Source organism: Gobius niger (genome assembly GCF_951799975.1).
Source record: "Gobius niger genome assembly, chromosome: 10".
NCBI lineage: Eukaryota > Metazoa > Chordata > Actinopteri > Gobiiformes > Gobiidae > Gobius > Gobius niger.
The window spans coordinates 5,148,119-5,165,873 of NC_136861.1; the positions used below are offsets into that span (position 1 = coordinate 5,148,119).

General features: G+C 43.5%; 1 protein-coding gene across 1 annotated transcript in view; it reads left to right on the forward strand.

The window, feature by feature from the left end:
• Positions 1 to 600: 600 nt before the first annotated feature.
• The window catches only part of slc1a9 (solute carrier family 1 member 9), a gene marked incomplete at both ends in the record, with an annotated part of 117,338 nt that continues 100,183 nt past the window's right edge, over positions 601 to 17,755 (forward strand). Inside the window, 2 exons of the mRNA XM_079564707.1 lie at positions 601 to 626; positions 2,335 to 2,506. Coding sequence (XP_079420833.1) covers positions 601 to 626; positions 2,335 to 2,506 — 198 coding nt within the window. The remainder of the gene's footprint in view (positions 627 to 2,334; positions 2,507 to 17,755) is intronic.

Genomic DNA, 17,755 nt, shown 5'->3' on the forward strand with positions numbered 1-17,755 from the left:
CGATACAGTGTTACACCACAATTCAGTGATAAGCCATAATTTGTAATTCATCCCAAACCTGTCCGGCCTTTACGGCTTTTGTCGCCTGTGACAATGAGGCCGACCTCACCACATCACACGGGCCCGAGGAACGGAAACACGGTCCATTCGATCCGCGTTAACCTCGTGTCAGCGCCAGGAGAACATCAAAATGACTAGAGTTACAGCTCCTGAGCTGCCGGAGCTTCAGGGCGGCCGTGGCTCGCACTCCAGCACGGAGGCGGATTCATCCTCAAAGAGTTCTTTTGTGCATTGAATTTATACAGTAACAAGGGCTGGGTATCGATTCAGATTCACCAAATGGATGCGATTTCATTCCGTGTCTATCGGGCTGTGCTTCTGTGTCTGTTGGGCGGCCCGGTGGCAGCGGTTAGCACTTTTGCTCCACAGCTAGGGGGTCCCGGGTTCGATTCCTACCTGGACGGGGCCTTTCTGTGTGGACTTTGCATTGCGTGTCTGCGTAGGTTTCCTCCGCGTACTCCGGTTTTCCCTACCACTAAAAAGATGTACAATAGGTGAATCCTCCAGCCAGGTGTTTCTGACGTGGCTCCACATCTGGAGATGGGTCCCCCGGGTCATGTGAAAAGGTTGGAAACCCCTCTCACAATATAATACAAGAGCTTTGTCTTTCAGGTGATGTGTGGCTCACATACAGGAGGTCAAAACATATAGATGTGATTAAGTAAGGGATAATGTATAGAACGCTGGTCATTATCGGGAAAATAAGCACCGACAGGTCGAACCGGACCCCGACGCGAAGCGGAGTTGTCTTGTTTCACCCTGAAGACCAGCGTTCTATACATGATCCCGCTTATTATATGGCCATTTGCCAACTGAACACACAACATAAACTTCGTACACTTTTATGAAGGTCGAAAGGTTTATTTAATGACTTCCGCGACAAATAGTTCCCTAAAGTTTGCGCGTTGCTCGGCAACGTTTGGCTAGAAGCAGCAAGGCTAGTAGCTAGCCTAGCTACTTAGTTGAAGGCGCAGTTGGAGGAATGATGGTGAATCTATGGGTAAGTTGAAAGTCAGACTCACACTAACTTCACGAGCGATTCCCCCAACTTCTCTCTCAGTGACGGGACAGATAGTGTCGCTACTACGTACACGTGGAGTGATATGAATGCACCAACTCCGTTGCCATTGGCAGCGTCATTATTTTTCTCAGAGGTCCTTTATCAGAAAATAATGACCGGCAGAACGTTGGGAAATCCCATTCAAATCAACGGAGCTTCTACGTTGTGAAGAGCCGGATAATAATTAACTTAAATAATCACAATTAATTATTTCTCGTGAGTTAAAGCTTTAATTTGTTTTACAGCCCTGTAAAAATATGAATATTTGCATTAAGAATCAAACCAAATGCAGTTACATTTATCATGTACTTTTTATTTAACATGACCTCACAAAAACAAAAATGTAATAAGTCACATGGCATCATTTCAACCTGTAAATACAGAAACTGAGTGGTGTTAAGAGAGTTTTATTGGACATTGAATCATTATTGGTCCCCTCCTGGAACCTCCACCTTAACGTGGTGGAGGGTTTGAGCCCGAATGATCCTGGAGCTCTGTTGTCGAGGCTTCATGCCCCTGTAGGGTCTCCCAGGGGAAAACAGGTCCAAGGTGACGGGTCAGACAAAGAGCGGTTCAGAAGCTCCTTAAGAGAGACAAACAGGCCCAGTTAGAACCATGAGGCCGTCCTTCTGTGGACCCACCACCTGCAGGAGGCGCCATAAGCAGCTGGTGCAATGTGATTACAACCCGGATACGGACAAGTGGAAGAAGATGGATGGATGGATGGATGGATGGATGGATGGATGGATGGATGGATGGATGGATGGATGGATGGATGGATGGATGGATGGATGGATGGAATCATAATTGGGGCTCAGACCCGGCTGACGACGATGAATGATTTGATGAATTAACGATATGAAATACATGGCGATGATGAAGAAGAAGAATGAGACAATTGTACATTCACTCCATACTCGGTGGTGGAGAGCTTCAGTTTCCCTTGGGGGAGACTGACAGAAGCGCTTTCGCGACTACACACGTCTGCGCCAACGGACCCTCTGACACCACCATACATTCACTCACACACATCATTCATCCTGACCTATTGTGCATGTTTATAGTGATAGGGGAAACCGGAGTACCAGGAGGAAACCTACGCAGACACGGGGAGAACATGCAAACTCCACACAGAAAGGCCCCGTCCCTGGTGGGAATCGAACCCGGACCTTCTAGCTGTGAAGCGGCACTGCGCTACCGTGCTGCCCATGAAGGATTGACAGAATCGTCCCCCTGAGCCCGGACACTGTGAGGGTAGAGGATGAGACCCGGGACCACCAGCTGACAACGACAAGCAGAGCCACGGAGAGGCCAGGCGGAGGAGGGTCACAGCTGGGAGACGGCCGAGTGACGGGGTCCCTGGGCGATGAACAGCAGAATGAGCAGGTGCGGTGATTGTGTCATTCCACTCCTGCTTCATCGGATGCCATTGCTGTAGATGTAGAACAGGGTGTGAGACAGGACACAGCCCTGCGGGAGTCCTGTTTTTAAAACCAGTGATCGATTTAAAACCACTAAAAAACATCAGTCCAATAAAACATTTCCGATGGAAGGGGAGGAGTGGTGCTGCGCCTAAGTTCTCCAAGTCCTGCAGAGTTCTGCCCTCACACGAGTTTAATATCTGCCTCCAAACCTACAATCAGCGTTGACTTTTACGACTTAATTTAGCGGCGCTTGCAGTAATGACTCAATCGTCGCTGGAGGCCTGACGTCAGAGCGAGTAAACACAGCGTTACTCACCTGTAATGTTTGTGCCACGCCCCGGACCTGGGCTCTCGCCAGGCTCACCCTCGCACCGGCCCGGGCCTGCCCTCCGTGAGCTCAGAAATGTGGGCCTGAGGGCAGGAGCAGCTAAAGAGCAGAGAAAGTGACGACTGAAGGAGGAGCTCAGCGTCAAAGCCACGGGCAGAGAGGAGGAGGGAAGTGGACAGATCTGAGGAGGGAAGTGGACAGATCTGAGGAGGGAAGTGGACAGATCTGAGGAGGGAAGTGGACAGATCTGAGGAGGGAAGTGGACAGTCCTGAGGAGGGAAGTGGACAGACCTGAGGAGGGAAGTGGACAGTCCTGAGGAGGGAAGTGGACAGACCTGAGGAGGGAAGTGGACAGACCTGAGGAGGGAAGTGGACAGACCTGAGGAGGGAAGTGGACAAACCTGAGGAGGGAAGTGGACAGACCTGAGGAGGGAAGTGGACAGACCTGAGGAGGGAAGTGGACAAACCTGAGGAGGGAAGTGGACAAACCTGAGGAGGGAAGTGGACAGATCTGAGGAGGGAAGTGGACAGACCTGAGGAGAGAAGTGGACAGACCTGAGGAGGGAAGTGGACAGACCTGAGGAGGGAAGTGGACAAACCTGAGGAGGGAAGAGGAGGGAAGTGGACAAACCTGAGGAGGGAAGTGGACAGACCTGAGGAGGGAAGTGGACAAACCTGAGGAGGGAAGTGGAGGGAAGAGGACAGACCTGAGGAGGGAAGTGGACAAACCTGAGGAGGGAAGTGGACAAACCTGAGGAGGGAAGTGGACAAAACTGAGGAGAGAAGTGGACAGACCTGAGGAGGGAAGTGGACAGACCTGAGGAGGGAAGTGGACAAACCTGAGGAGGGAAGTGGACAGACCTGAGGAGGGAACTGGACAGACCTGAGGAGGGAAGTGGACAAACCTGAGGAGGGAAGTGGACAGACCTGAGGAGGGAACTGGACAGACCTGAGGAGAGAACTGGACAGACCTGAAGAGAGAAGTGGACAAACCTGAGGAGAGAAGTGGACAGATCTGAGGAGGGAAGTGGACAGACCTGAGGAGGGAAGTGGACAAACCTGAGGAGGGAAGTGGACAGATCTGAGGAGGGAAGTGGACAAACCTGAGGAGAGAAGTGGACAGACCTGAGGAGAGGAGTGGACAAACCTGAGGAGGGAAGTGGACAAACCTGAGGAGGGAAGTGGACAGACCTGAGGAGGGAAGTGGACAAACCTGAGGAGAGAAGTGGACAGACCTGAGGAGAGGAGTGGACAAACCTGAGGAGGGAAGTGGAGGGAAGAGGAGGGAAGTGGACAGACCTGAGGAGGGAAGTGGAGGGAAGAGGAGGGAAGTGGACAGACCTGAGGAGGGAAGTGGACAGACCCGAGGAAGCAAGTGGACAGACCTGAGGAGGGAAGTGGACAGTCCTGAGGAGAGAAGTGGACAGACCTGAGGAGGGAAGTGGACAGACCTGAGGAAGGAAGTGGACAGACCTGAGGAGGGAAGTGGACAGACCTGAGGAGAGAAGTGGACAGACCTGAGGAGGGAAGTGGACAGACCTGAGGAGAGAAGTGGACAGACCTGAGGAGAGGAGTGGACAAACCTGAGGAGGGAAGTGGAGGGAAGAGGAGGGAAGTGGACAGACCTGAGGAGGGAAGTGGACAGACCCGAGGAAGGAAGTGGACAGACCTGAGGAGGGAAGTGGACAGACCTGAGGAGGGAAGTGGGCAGACCTGAGGAGGGAAGTGGACAGTCCTGAGGAGAGAAGTGGACAGACCTGAGGAGGGAAGTGGACAGACCTGAGGAAGGAAGTGGACAGACCTGAGGAGGGAAGTGGACAGACCTGAGGAGGGAAGTGGACAGTCCTGAGGAGAGAAGTGGACAAACCTGAGGAAGGAAGTGGACAGATCTGAGGAGAGAAGTGGACAGATCTGAGGAGAGAAGTGGACAGATCTGAGGAGCGAAGTGGACAGACCTGAGGAGGGAAGTGGACAGACCTGAGGACGGAAGTGGACAGACCTGAGGAGGGAAGTGGACAAACCTGAGGAGGGAAGTGGACAAACCTGAGGAGGGAAGTGGACAAACCTGAGGAGAGAAGTGGACAGACCTGAGGAGGGAAGTGGACAGACCTGAGGAGGGAAGTGGACAAACCTGAGGAGGGAAGTGGACAGACCTGAGGAGGGAACTGGACAGACCTGAGGAGGGAACTGGACAAACCTGAGGAGAGAAGTGGACAGACCTGAGGAGGGAACTGGACAGACCTGAGGAGGGAACTGGACAAACCTGAGGAGAGAAGTGGACAGACCTGAGGAGGGAAGTGGACAAACCTGAGGAAGGAAGTGGACAGACCTGAAGAGAGAAGTGGACAGACCTGAGGAGAGAAGTGGACAGACCTGAGGAGGGAAGTGGACAGGCCTGAGGAGGGAAGTGGACAGACCTGAGGAGAGAAGTGGACAAACCTGAGGAGGGAAGTGGACAAACCTGAGGAAGGAAGTGGACAGACCTGAGGAGGGAAGTGGACAGACCTGAGGAGAGAAGTGGACAGACCTGAGGAGGGAAGTGGACAGACCTGAGGCTCATGTTGAAACGTCTGACTTCGGTCTGTGTCACACAAGAACAACTCCGTCCAGTCGACGATTTAAACTCCACTTCCTGTCAGGGCTCGTCAGCATGTTCAGAAAGTGTTGTAATCATGACTTTGCCTCATAAATCTCGTCTGCATTAGGATGTTTTGGTCTGAAATCATCACTAACCGTCAGTCAGAGCCTCATCTTCATCCTCCTCATCGCATTTCCTTCTCATGACGAACGCGCATCAAGCCTGAATGCTTTTGTGATCCCAGCCCTGCGGTAAACCCGGGTGTTTTTAGGAAACTCCAGCTCCGTCAGTCAAAGCCCTGACATCATCCGCTCCTTACAAAAACACACCGCGCTGATTTCAGCCAATTTACAATTCATCCTGATTAGAAGCGCCTCAGCGGGAGGGAAGGATTCGAAAAGCTGATCCAAAAACAACAAACCTGCGCTTCAAACGATGTGAGTTTATTTACACGGATTTAATTCAGGATAATCTTCTTCCTTTGAGTAGTTTAGACTGCGTTCGATTTATGTGGTCAGTAATCTGTCCATAATGGTGGAGTTTCAATGTATGTTATTTAGTGACGATAATCAAAAAGTGTGGAAGTCTCAGTGCTTTCCTGCTGAATGTGAATGTGAATGAGCAAATGCTGTCGTTTCCTGATTACATAGTGGGAAAAAAGCCTTTAGAAATGACACCTGTGTGGTTTGTAGCTCTGTGATGAACAAGTGAAATAAATGACGATCTGGACATTTTATTTATATTATTGTGCTTCTTTTCTCTTTTCTTCTTCAGTCTGGGGGGCCGGTGCTGTGCTGACTCACAACGAAGAAGAAGGTTTGTCCCTGTCGTGTTGCCGTACAGAGGAGAATTCAGGCCACGTTTACATGTTTTTGAAGCTGCAAAGATATTTTTCCTGTTACGTAGTGAACAGCTGTGAAGCCGACACTTCTCTGGAGCGCGTTCATATGAACACGCTGAGTGACAAAACTAGACCCTCTAAAACACCTTATTAGGGCTGGGTATCGTCAAAAGGTTCCTACTTGGTACTGACCGAAAAGCTCCGGTAGGGGCGGCATCGAAAAAACTTTTTTTTTCAGTGCTAATTTTCGGTACTTTTTCTCTCCAAACGTCAATAAATGATCCACAGTGAGTCTAAAAAAGCCTGAACTCATGAGCAGCTTCAGCGCAAATGCAGAAGCAAAGCTGTAACTTACTCACACTTCAGTCATTATCAGAGATGGCAGAGCCGCGTCTGAGCCAGGACTAAACCAGGACTAAACCAGGACTAAACCAGGACTAAACCAGGACTAAACCAGGACTTAAGTAAACTGGTTAAAAACCAGAACTAAACCTGGACTGAATAAGAAACTAGACTCTTAGACAAATAGAAAAGCAGTGACAACAAGAAACACATGGGTTTCCTTTACCTTTACCTTTAGCTTTAGCTTTAGCTTTACCTTTAGCTTTAGCTTTAGCCGCAGAGCCTGAAGTTCCTGCTGTTGTTTAAACTCCAGCTGCACCGGAGCGTTTGGGATCAAAGATTGTCTCTGGAAAAGGTGAGGCTCACTCTGCATTAGCCATGTTTGGAACAGTTATGGTGCTTTGTCAGTGACAGAGTGAGCGCTCTCACTATGTAACAGATCTGTGACGTGTGAGGAGCTTTCACTGTGGAACAGCTCAGTGAGTTTAGAAAAGTTTATCTTCAGTAAACGGTCCTGATGTGGATCTGGTCTGTTCCTGCAGCTCAGGAGGTAATAATGTCCTTTCTCTCTTTTTATCACGGCTTTTGTGGGAATTCTGCTCAAAACATGAAGTTCCAGGTGACGCTGCTGCTCCTGTTTTCTGATGTGCCGTGTTTGGACTTCCTCCTGAACGATACTTTTTATACACATTATTTTAACTCAGTTAAAATAACACAGGTATTGAAAAAAGTACCGTTAAGGCACCGGTACCGAAAAGCAGGTATCGTTAAAGTAGTGGTATCGGAAAAAAAACTAACGGTACCCAGCCCTACACCTTATGTGTGGTTTTGGGAGCTCTGTGATGAACAGAAGTGAAATGAATCATGATGAAAAACACACGCCATAAAAAGAGATCGAGAACATACGTTACGTTTTTGAAGCGGCTCCACGCGCCGCCCGGTCCGTGAGCTCGTAACTTCGCAACTCCTGCACCACCTCTTTCTCTCCTTTCTCTCTCCTCTCTCGGTCCTTCGTGAGAATAATCCAAACCCATGCGCGCTCCGATGTGAGAGCCATCTCGTCATTTTAAAACGGTTTCCGTACGCAGCAAAGCAAAACCACGCGCTGTTAAACTCTGAGCTGCAGAGAGAGAGAGAGAGAGAGAGCTCCGCGCATCAGAAATAGAGCAACGCTGCGTCTTTACTTTAATAATTACGGCTAACACATCATGGCATCAAGGCTACTGACACTAGCGCATATTAGTTATATCCGTGATTTAATTTACAGTGCAATCCCTGCAAAGTTTGTAGGTTTACAAGGCCCACAGAAGACCAGTGTGTGTTTCTGACAGGAGGGGGCGTGGCCTCACGATGCTGGCTCTCCATCGTGATGTTGTTCATCCACCACGATCGGCACAACCCTAAACTAGACACAAATCCAAAACCGACCAGTGCTTTCACCTGCAGTGTTTGACCAGAGTAAAGGTACAAATGTCTTGTTTTTTGGCGAGGGGGTTTATTCGGAGCCAGCGACGTTTGTCCATTGACATTTGTTCAGTCACGGTAACGTCGGCGTCACCTCGTCCATCGTCAGGAACCTCGGGGTAATTCTCAGGCGGCGATTATGTCAATTACAGCAAATGGCCGAGCTGTCAGTCTGACGAAACCTCCGAGAGAAAGAAACCTGGAGAGGAGCTCAGCCGTCTGCAGACACATCATCCGTCTGCAGAGCCAAACCCACAGGGGTCAGGAGGAAACTCACGAGAGGAGGATCTGCACTTGGAGCTGCAGACACAGGGGTTAGACACAGCACACATGCAGACACAGGGGTTATGAAAATGCAACACATTTTGGCCCAGGGGGCCAAATCCGGCCCTATGGCACTTTTGTTGTATTTTTACTGAAATAATGAAACCGATTGCCCCGCTGGTTGTTTCTTGTCACCCTCATGTGGAGGTTCTGGGAGGACATTGTGGTTTTTGTTTAGTTTTCTTGTTTCGAGTGCCGAGTCGTCTCGGCCCCACACACGTCGACCCGCATGTGTTTCCAATTTTGGGCGTAATGCTCCTCGCTGTGCAATCTGACCCAATTAGCCGCGGCCTCCTGGAAGCGGCCCAGTCGTCTGCGCCGCGGCGGCACAGGGGTAAAAGGACAGAGGTCATGTGCGCTGACGAGGCGCTGATGAGGCGCTGATGAGGCGCTCAGCTCCCGTCGGCCTCTCCGTCTGACCAAGCACTGACATTAACCTCTCCTATTGTTTCTCCATCCATCCATTTTCTTCTGCTTTATCCGGGGCCGGGTCGCGGGGGCAGCAGTCTCAGCAGAGATGCCCAAACTTCCTGATCCACACACACCTCCTCCAGCTGTTCTGACTCCGAGGCGACACCAGGCCAGCTCGGAGACATAGTCCCACCACCGTGTCCTGGGTCTTCCACGAGGCCTTGTCCCACTAGGACATGCCTGGAAAACCTCCCGCGGGAGGCGACCAGGAGGCATCCGAAACAGATGCCCGAGCCACCTCAGCTGCTCCTTTCGACGTGAAGGAGCAGCGACTCTACTCCGAGCTCCTCCCGGGTAACTGAGCTCCTCACCCGATCTCGGAGGGTGCGCCCAGCCACCCTGCGAAGGAAACTCATTTCGGCTGCTTGTATTCGCGATCTTGTCCTTTCGGTCATGACCCAAATCTCATGACCATAGGTGAGGGTGGGAACGTAGATCGATCGGTAAATCGAGAGCTTTGCCCCGACTCAGCTCCCTCTTCACCACGACAGACCGATACAGCGACCGCATCACTGCTGACGCCGCACCGATCCGTCTGTCCATCTCACGCTCCATCCGTCCCTCACTGAGAACAAGACCCCGAGATACTTGAACTCTTCCACTTGAGGTAAGGACTCCCCACCGACCTGAAGAGGGGAAACCACCTTTTTCCGGTGGAGAACCATGGCCTCGGATTTGGAGGTGCTGGAGGGCCGGATTTGGCCCCCGGGCCTGACGTTGCCCACCCCTGCTCTTGGATCATGTTTGTTTTCTGGTGAGAAGTTCATCAGGAGCAAAAACCTTCCGTACAAATGATCCTGGAGCGTCTGCAATGGAACTAAAGGAGCCACTCATGCAGCCGCGGGGTCACTACAAGGTCTCATACACATAAAGATCATCTTTAATTCCGCATGAAAAGTTACATAATAAACCTTTAAGTTTGAGTACACTCTAGTCCAGGGGTTTTACCCGGCGAGCTATACTTACTACTCAACAAAAACATAAGTACCGTAAATGCTCTAACATAGGCCGGGGCCTTTATTTACTCAAGGGCATCTGGGACCAGGCCTTTATTGGAACCAGGCCACAGTTAGAGACAGGCCTTTATTTCTATTTGAGCAAAACGGACGACCAGGAAAATGAAGAAAAACGAGATTTGTGTCCATTTGCACCTAAAATATTAGGTTCATTTATTAATGAACATTTCAAACCCTCTCCCAGCGGCTGGAACATTGACGCCTTTTATTTTGTCAGGACAACAGGAAGTGTTTCGTTGCTGTTAGCGGAGCTTTGACATCAATGTCACTGCAGGTTTCTGTTTCGTTTTTACCTTGGACAGGATTATTTGTTGTTATCTTGTGTAAAAGGCGAGTTTAGACGGAGCGTTTGTGTTTGTGATCGATTATGAGACTGACCCGAGAGAAGACGAGACGCTCGCGCTGATGGGAGGAGTTATTATGAGGCGGGACTGACCTGCACACGGAGCAGCTGGACGTGCTTTGAAGACGCGATGGAGACTTTATTAAAACCCTGGAGGGTCATAAACATTTGTTGTTTGTCCTGTTTCCAAATATCGTCACAGGAGGTTTGAAAAGTGGCTAAATCTGTGTCAAAGTTACGCTCGGATCAGCTCCTCCGCAGCGTCCCCCTCGGCCCGGGTTCCCGTTTGTTACTTCCTGCACGTGAGTTTTCATTTACACCAGTATGAGACAAATTCAGAACATGGGGAATATTTCTACTGTTATAGTTTCTAATAAAAGCCCCGGCCTGTTTTAGAGACCGGCTTTAATTTGCCTCCGCCAGCCACGAACCCGGCCTCTGTCGGAGACCCGGCCCCTGTCGGAGACCCGGCCCCTGTCGGAGACCCGGCCCCTGTGGGAGACCCGGCCCCTGTCGGAGACCCGGCCTCTGTCGGAGACCCGGCCCCTGTCGGAGACCCGGCCCCTGTCGGAGACCCGGCCCCTGTCGGAGACCCGGCCCCTGTCGGAGACCCGGCCTCTGTCGGAGAGTCTTACAACGTTCAGGTGTTTGGTTCGTCCTATTTTTTTTTTTTTATTGCCTTGAGTCTCCTCTGAAACGGTTTGTCCCTGTTCCAGAGCATGGTGTCCTGCACTGGTCAGCTCTTTCTCCTTCCTCTCAGTTTACCATCTCCTGGTTTGTCGGAGATGCTGAAATACACTTGTGTAAAAAGCGACTCAGGAGAATTACCAGCAAGATGATAATTCAAAGAAAATGACTCTAGTTTTGTTCTTGTCCTTTATTACTTTGACCTCAGTGTTTTTCAGATTGTGTTGAGCTCGTTTTGAACAAACAGAAACTGCATCTAAAACGTGAGTCATCAAGTGTTTGTAGGAAAGTGTTTGGCGAGCGACCAGAAAGGGCTGGAGAGCTGCTGTTTGGAGATTTATACTCGAGTCTAATCACGATGTCTTGATGCCAACTCCAACTGCAACAACAACGATTCTCTCTGTTGTGTTACAGCTGTCATTGGTTCATCTGAGAGTTCATGTCAATCACGCGGTTTAAATTTGATTAACACAGCTCACTTTAAATATGATGATATTTAACTGCACTTAATCCAAAGTTAGTTCATTACGTTTTGATTCATCACGAGTTGACCTCTTGACTCCCACCTGAACGTGTTTTCTCCTGTTCTCCAAGTTCTCCAAATCTAAAAGCTTTTTCAAAACAGTGATGAAAAAGAAAAAAAGAAAATGAGGATGTAAAATGGCAAAAAAGAGCTAAAAACTCAACAAAAAGGTGACAAAAGAGCAGCCAAAAAATGCCAAAAATCCAGTAGAAAAAAGACAAAAATCCAGCAAAAAATGACAATAATCCAGCAAAAAATGACAATAATCCAGCAAAAAAATTACACAAAATCTGCAAAAAAATGGAAAAAAATCCAGCAAAAAAGTGACAAAAATCCAGCAAAAAATGCCAATAATCCAGCAAAAAAATTACAAAAAATCAGCAAAACAATGGAAAAAAATCCAGCAGAAAAAGTGACAAAAATCCAGCAAAAAAGTGACAAAAATCCAGCAAAAAATAACAAAAAATCAGCAAAAAAGTGACAAAAATCCAGCAGAAAAAGTGACAAGAATCTAGCAAAAAAGTGACAATAATCCAGCAAAAAATAACAAAAAATCAGCAAAAAAGTAACAAAAATCCAGAAAAAAAGACAAAAATCCAGAAAAAAAAGTGACAAAAATCCAGAAAAAAAGTGACAAAAATCCAGCAAAAAATGCCAATAATCCAGCAAAAAAATTACAAAAAATCTGAAAAAAAAAGGAAAAAAATCCAGCAGAAAAAGTGACAAAAGTCCAAGAAAAAAAGTGACAAAAATCCAGCAAAAATGCCAATAATCCAGCAAAAAATAACAAAAAATCAGCAAAAAAGTGACAAAAATCCAGCAGAAAAAGTGACAAGAATCTAGCAAAAAAGTGACAAAAATCCAGCAAAAAAGTGACAAAAATCCAGCAAAAAAGTGACAAAAATCCAGCAGAAAAAGTGACAAAAATCCAGCAAAAAATAACAAAAAATCAGCAAAAAAGTGACAAAAATCCAGCAGAAAAAGTGACAAAAGAACAGCAAAAAAGTGACAAAAATCCAGCAGAAAAAGTGACAAAAATCCAGCAGAAAAAGTGACAAAAATCCAGCAAAAAATAACAAAAAATCAGCAAAAAAGTGACAAAAATCCAGCAGAAAAAGTGACAAAAGAACAGCAAAAAAGTAATAAAAAAGTGACAAAAACACATGGAACACAGGGAAATAAAAAGTGACGACAATGGCAAAGAGGAGAGAATGCATTCAGTTTTGGTAAGAGGTTCAAGTTTACTGAACTTCCTTGTTTATATGTTTATAGTTTCACTTCCTTATTGGACACTGACAGGAAGTGACATAGAGCGAGGCAAACAATTGTAAACTGTTGCCGTGCCGACCATGTCATGTCAGTGGGAAAATGGCCGATGGGCGAGGACATCCCTTCTCTTTGGTTCTAATGGCGGGAGCTGACATTGCTGTAACACCACCCCCTGGTGGCCAGAGGCGACTCCAAAAGACTTGAGGGGGATTTCGACAGGACCAGTTCAGTTCACTCGAGTCCTGCATCAAAACACCATTAGGTTGGGCAGAGCTCTCATCTGCAAAAAGTACAGAATTATTCTATATTATGCCTTTTATGCACAGTAATAGGAAAAATCATATGCAAATGTTTTCCTAAACTGATTTATAAAACAGACTTTAATATAGCCTGCCCATCTCTGATTCCTCTAGGCTCAATCCAGACAGAAGTGAAAGTAATAGTTTAAAGCTTTTCCAGATCTTTGAGCAGATACGAAAAGCAGGAGTGGATGAACAGATTCTTAAAGCCACAGAAGGATCCCTCTGAGCGTGTCAACACAAAGTGACCCGAGACGAGCTGCTTTAAGACTTAATAACCCGTGGAAGCTGCAGCTCTTCAGCTCAGCGAGTGCAGCCCGGGGCGAGGGGGAACAAAGTCCACATATTTGTGGAAGCGGAACAGGCAGAGACAGCGGTAACCTGTGTTCGCCTTTGATTGGAGTGAATGAAACTAATCCGGCTGAATCCGCGCTGTCGGGGAACGGCCGTAAATTATGTGCCAGCGCTCGGGCTCCATTCACGGGCGGAGGAGGTTTGCTCTGAGCTCTGTGGTTACTTAATGTTACGTCTCTCCATAACTTTCTGTCCAGACCTTTGTTTAAAAAAGTGGTTCGTGCAGATCAAGTAAAAGCTCTTCAGGTCACAGAGACTCCACAAAACAATGACCAGTGTTTTTCAGATTCATCTTTTGATCTTTGCTTTTAGACATGAAGATAAAATGATGCCTGTGAAGGACATCGTGAACTGTTTTCGACACTAAAACGGGCTGTCAAAGTAAACACTTAACCCTTAACTCCCACCTGAACCAAGCACATTTTCTCCAGTTTGGCTTTACCCCAGTCCAAAAGCTTCTGGAAAAAAAGCTGTGAAAATAGCAACAAGACTGAGACGAAAACAATGATGGAAATGTGGCGAAAAATGAGAAAACTTTGACAAAAAAGTGACGAGAATTGGATGAAAAAATGGCAAAAATGTGACAAAATGTGACAAAAAAAATACAAAAATGTGATAAAAATGTGACAAAAAAATGACAAAAATGTGAAAAAAATGACCAAAATGTGACAAAATGTGACAAAAAAAAAAATGAAAAAAAAAATGTGACAAAAAAATGACAAACATTTGATAAAAAATGGATGAAAAAATGACAAAAATGTGATTAAAATGTGACAAAATAAATCACAAAAATGTGATTAAAATTTGACAAAAAAAGAAAAAAAGTGACAAAAAAATGAAAAAAATAAAGTGACAAAAAATGAAAAACATAAAGTGACAATAAATGACACAAATCTGACAAAAAAATGACAAACCTTTGATAAAAAATGGATGAAAAAATGGCAAAAATGTGACAAAATGTGACAAAAGAAATCACAAAAATGTGATAAAAAATGAAAAAAATAAAGTGACAAAAAATGACACAAATGTGACAAAAAAATGACAAACATTTCATAAAAAATGGATGAAAAAATGACAAAAATGTGACAAAATGTGACAAAAGAAATGACAAAAATGTGATTAAAATGTGTCAAAAAAAAAAATTTGACAAAAAAAGAAGAAAAAAAAAGAAATGTGACAAAAAATGAAAAAAAAAAAAAGATATTGAGTTGAATACCCAACAAAAAAATGATGGAAAAAAAATCTGATGACGTGAGGAAAAAGATCCTCTCGGTTCAGGCGGGAGTTAAGAGGTTAAAACTGAATGAAAACAGAAATCATGACATTTGGATCTACCCTCACAATTTGCGTCCCAAAGTCACCAGCCTTGGCGTCATTTTAAATTTAATAAATCAGTCTTTAAATCTTTTTGATGAAGTCGTGCAAGCTTTTATTTCAAGGCTAATGTACTGTGTGGATTGGATTGAAAATAAGTCATTTGTTATAAACTCGATTGTCCTAATGCTGGTTTTGGTGTTGGTTTGGTGCATTGGCCTCGTCCTTGTTGTTCTGACTCTGATCAGAGGTTCATTGGACAAACCTTGTCAGTGGTGGAGCTGCCACATTATTAATAATCTTTAGATTGGCTGACTTCATTATATATTCAAAGTTTAACCCCTTAACTCCCACCTGAACCGAGCACATTTTCTCCAGTTTGGCTTTACCCCAGTCCAAAAGCTTCTGGAAAAAAGCGGGGGAAATAGCAACAAAACTGAGACGAAAACAATGATGGAGATGTGACAAAAAAGTGAGAAAACATTGACAAAAAAGTGACGAAAAATTGATGAAAAAGTGGCAAAAATGTCACAAGAAATTGCAAAAATTGACGAAAAATGTGATAAAAAATTGACAAAAAAAATAAAACAAAATAAAACAAAATTAATGAAAAATTGACGAAAAAATGACAGAAATGTGATAAAAATGGACAAAAAAATGACAAAAAAATGAAAAAAATTTAATTAAAAAATTACAAAAAATGGACCAAAAAATGACAGAAATGTGATAAAAAATGACAAAAATATGATGAAAAATTGACTAAAAAATGACAAAAATATGATAAAAATGTGACCAAAAAATGACCAAAAATTGATTAAAAAATTGACGAAAAAATGACAGAAATGTGATAAAAATGTGACCAAATAATGACCAAAAATTGACCAAAAAATGTATAAAAATGGACGAAAAAATGACAGAAATGTGATAAAAAATGACAAAAATATGATGAAAAATGGACAAAAAAATGACAAAAATATGATAAAAATTTGTCACAAATGTCACAAGAAATTGCAAAAATTGACGAAAAATGTGATAAAAAATTGACAAAAAATGACAGAAATGTGATAAAAAATTGACAAAAAAATAAAAAAAAATGACAAAAAATTTATGAAAAAATGGACAAAAAAATGACAAAAAAATGAAAAAAATTTAATTAAAAAATTACAAAAAATGGACCAAAAAATGACAGAAATGTGATAAAAAATGACAAAAATATGATGAAAAATTGACTAAAAAATGACAAAAATATGATAAAAATGTGACCAAAAAATGACCAAAAATTGATTAAAAAATTGACGAAAAAATGACAGAAATGTGATAAAAATGTGACCAAATAATGACCAAAAATTGACCAAAAAATGTATAAAAATGGACGAAAAAATGACAGAAATGTGATAAAAAATGACAAAAATATGATGAAAAATGGACAAAAAAATGACAAAAATATGATAAAAATTTGTCACAAATGTCACAAGAAATTGCAAAAATTGACGAAAAATGTGATAAAAAATTGACAAAAAATGACAGAAATGTGATAAAAAATTGACAAAAAAATAAAAAAAAATGACAAAAAATTTATGAAAAAATGGACAAAAAAATGACAAAAAATTGATAAAAAATTGACGAAAAAATGACAGAAATGTGATAAAAATGGACAAAAAATGACAAAAATATGATAAAAATTTGACCAAAAAATTACAAAAAATTGACCAAAAAATTACAAAAATATGATAAAAATTTGACCAAAAAATGACAAAAAATTGATAAAAAATTGACAAAAAATGACAGAAATGTGATAAAAAATTGACAAAAAAATAAAAAAAAATGACAAAAAATCTATGAAAAAATGGACAAAAAAATGACAAAAAATTGATAAAAAATTGACGAAAAAATGACAGAAATGTGATAAAAATGGACAAAAAATGACAAAAATATGATAAAAATTTGACCAAAAAATTACAAAAAATTGACCAAAAAATTACAAAAATATGATAAAAATTTGACCAAAAAATGACAAAAAATTGATAAAAAATTGACGAAAAAATGACAGAAATGTGATAAAAAAATGACAAAAATATGATGAAAAATGTACAAAAAAATGACAAAAATATGATAAAAATTTGACCAAAAAATGACAAAAAATTGACCAAAAAATGACAAAAAATGTATAACAAATTGACGAAAAAATGACAGAAATGTGATAAAAAATGACAAAAATATGCTGAAAAGTTGACAAAAAAAATACAAAAAATTGACCAAAAGATAACAAAAATGTGACAAAAAATGACCAAAAAATGACAAAAATGAGTTGAATACCCTACAAAAAAATGATGGAAAGAAAATCTGCTGACGTGAGGAAAAAGATCCTCTCGGTTCAGGCGGGAGTTAAGAGGTTAACATCACTCTTCGTTCTGGGTCGGTTCCCGTCTGTTCCCAGAGTAAGGACTGAGATGGGAAAAGGCTTTTGTTCCGTTTGATTGGAATCAGCTGCGAAATCTGCTGAAACTCTTTTAAATTGGAGCTGACAGAACTGGTCCAAAGCCGTTGTGGTTGCAGATGTTTCTGTATTTTTTTATATGTGTCTTATCTTTGATGTGAACTGTTTTATGGACGTGTTGTTGCCTCTTGGCCAAGTCAGACTGTAAATCTCTGTGAGTTTTTACGTTAAATATAGGTTAAAATAAATCAGCCGCCCACAGTTTTACATAAATCTGAATTACGATTCTTCTTTTCATCTGATATATTCAGTACTTTTAGTTAATGCTTTCATTGTTCAATAAAAAAACTCTCAGTCGGCCATGTTTGTTTACGATTAGTGGCACCAGGGACGTGCTGGGACCTAATTTCAGTCCGGGAATTAAATGTTTTAGACCAGCCCGTGGGTCTGTGGAATCATAGCTCCACTTTAGTGCACTGACTTCACAAAGAGTGCAGGTTCAAACACTCTAACAACGTTCTAACACTTTCTCTTTCCACACAGTCTGAGCCTGATACAAGTTATGGAGATGAAAATATATATTGTTCACTTTTCCTATATTGGATGCGAATACCTTTCACC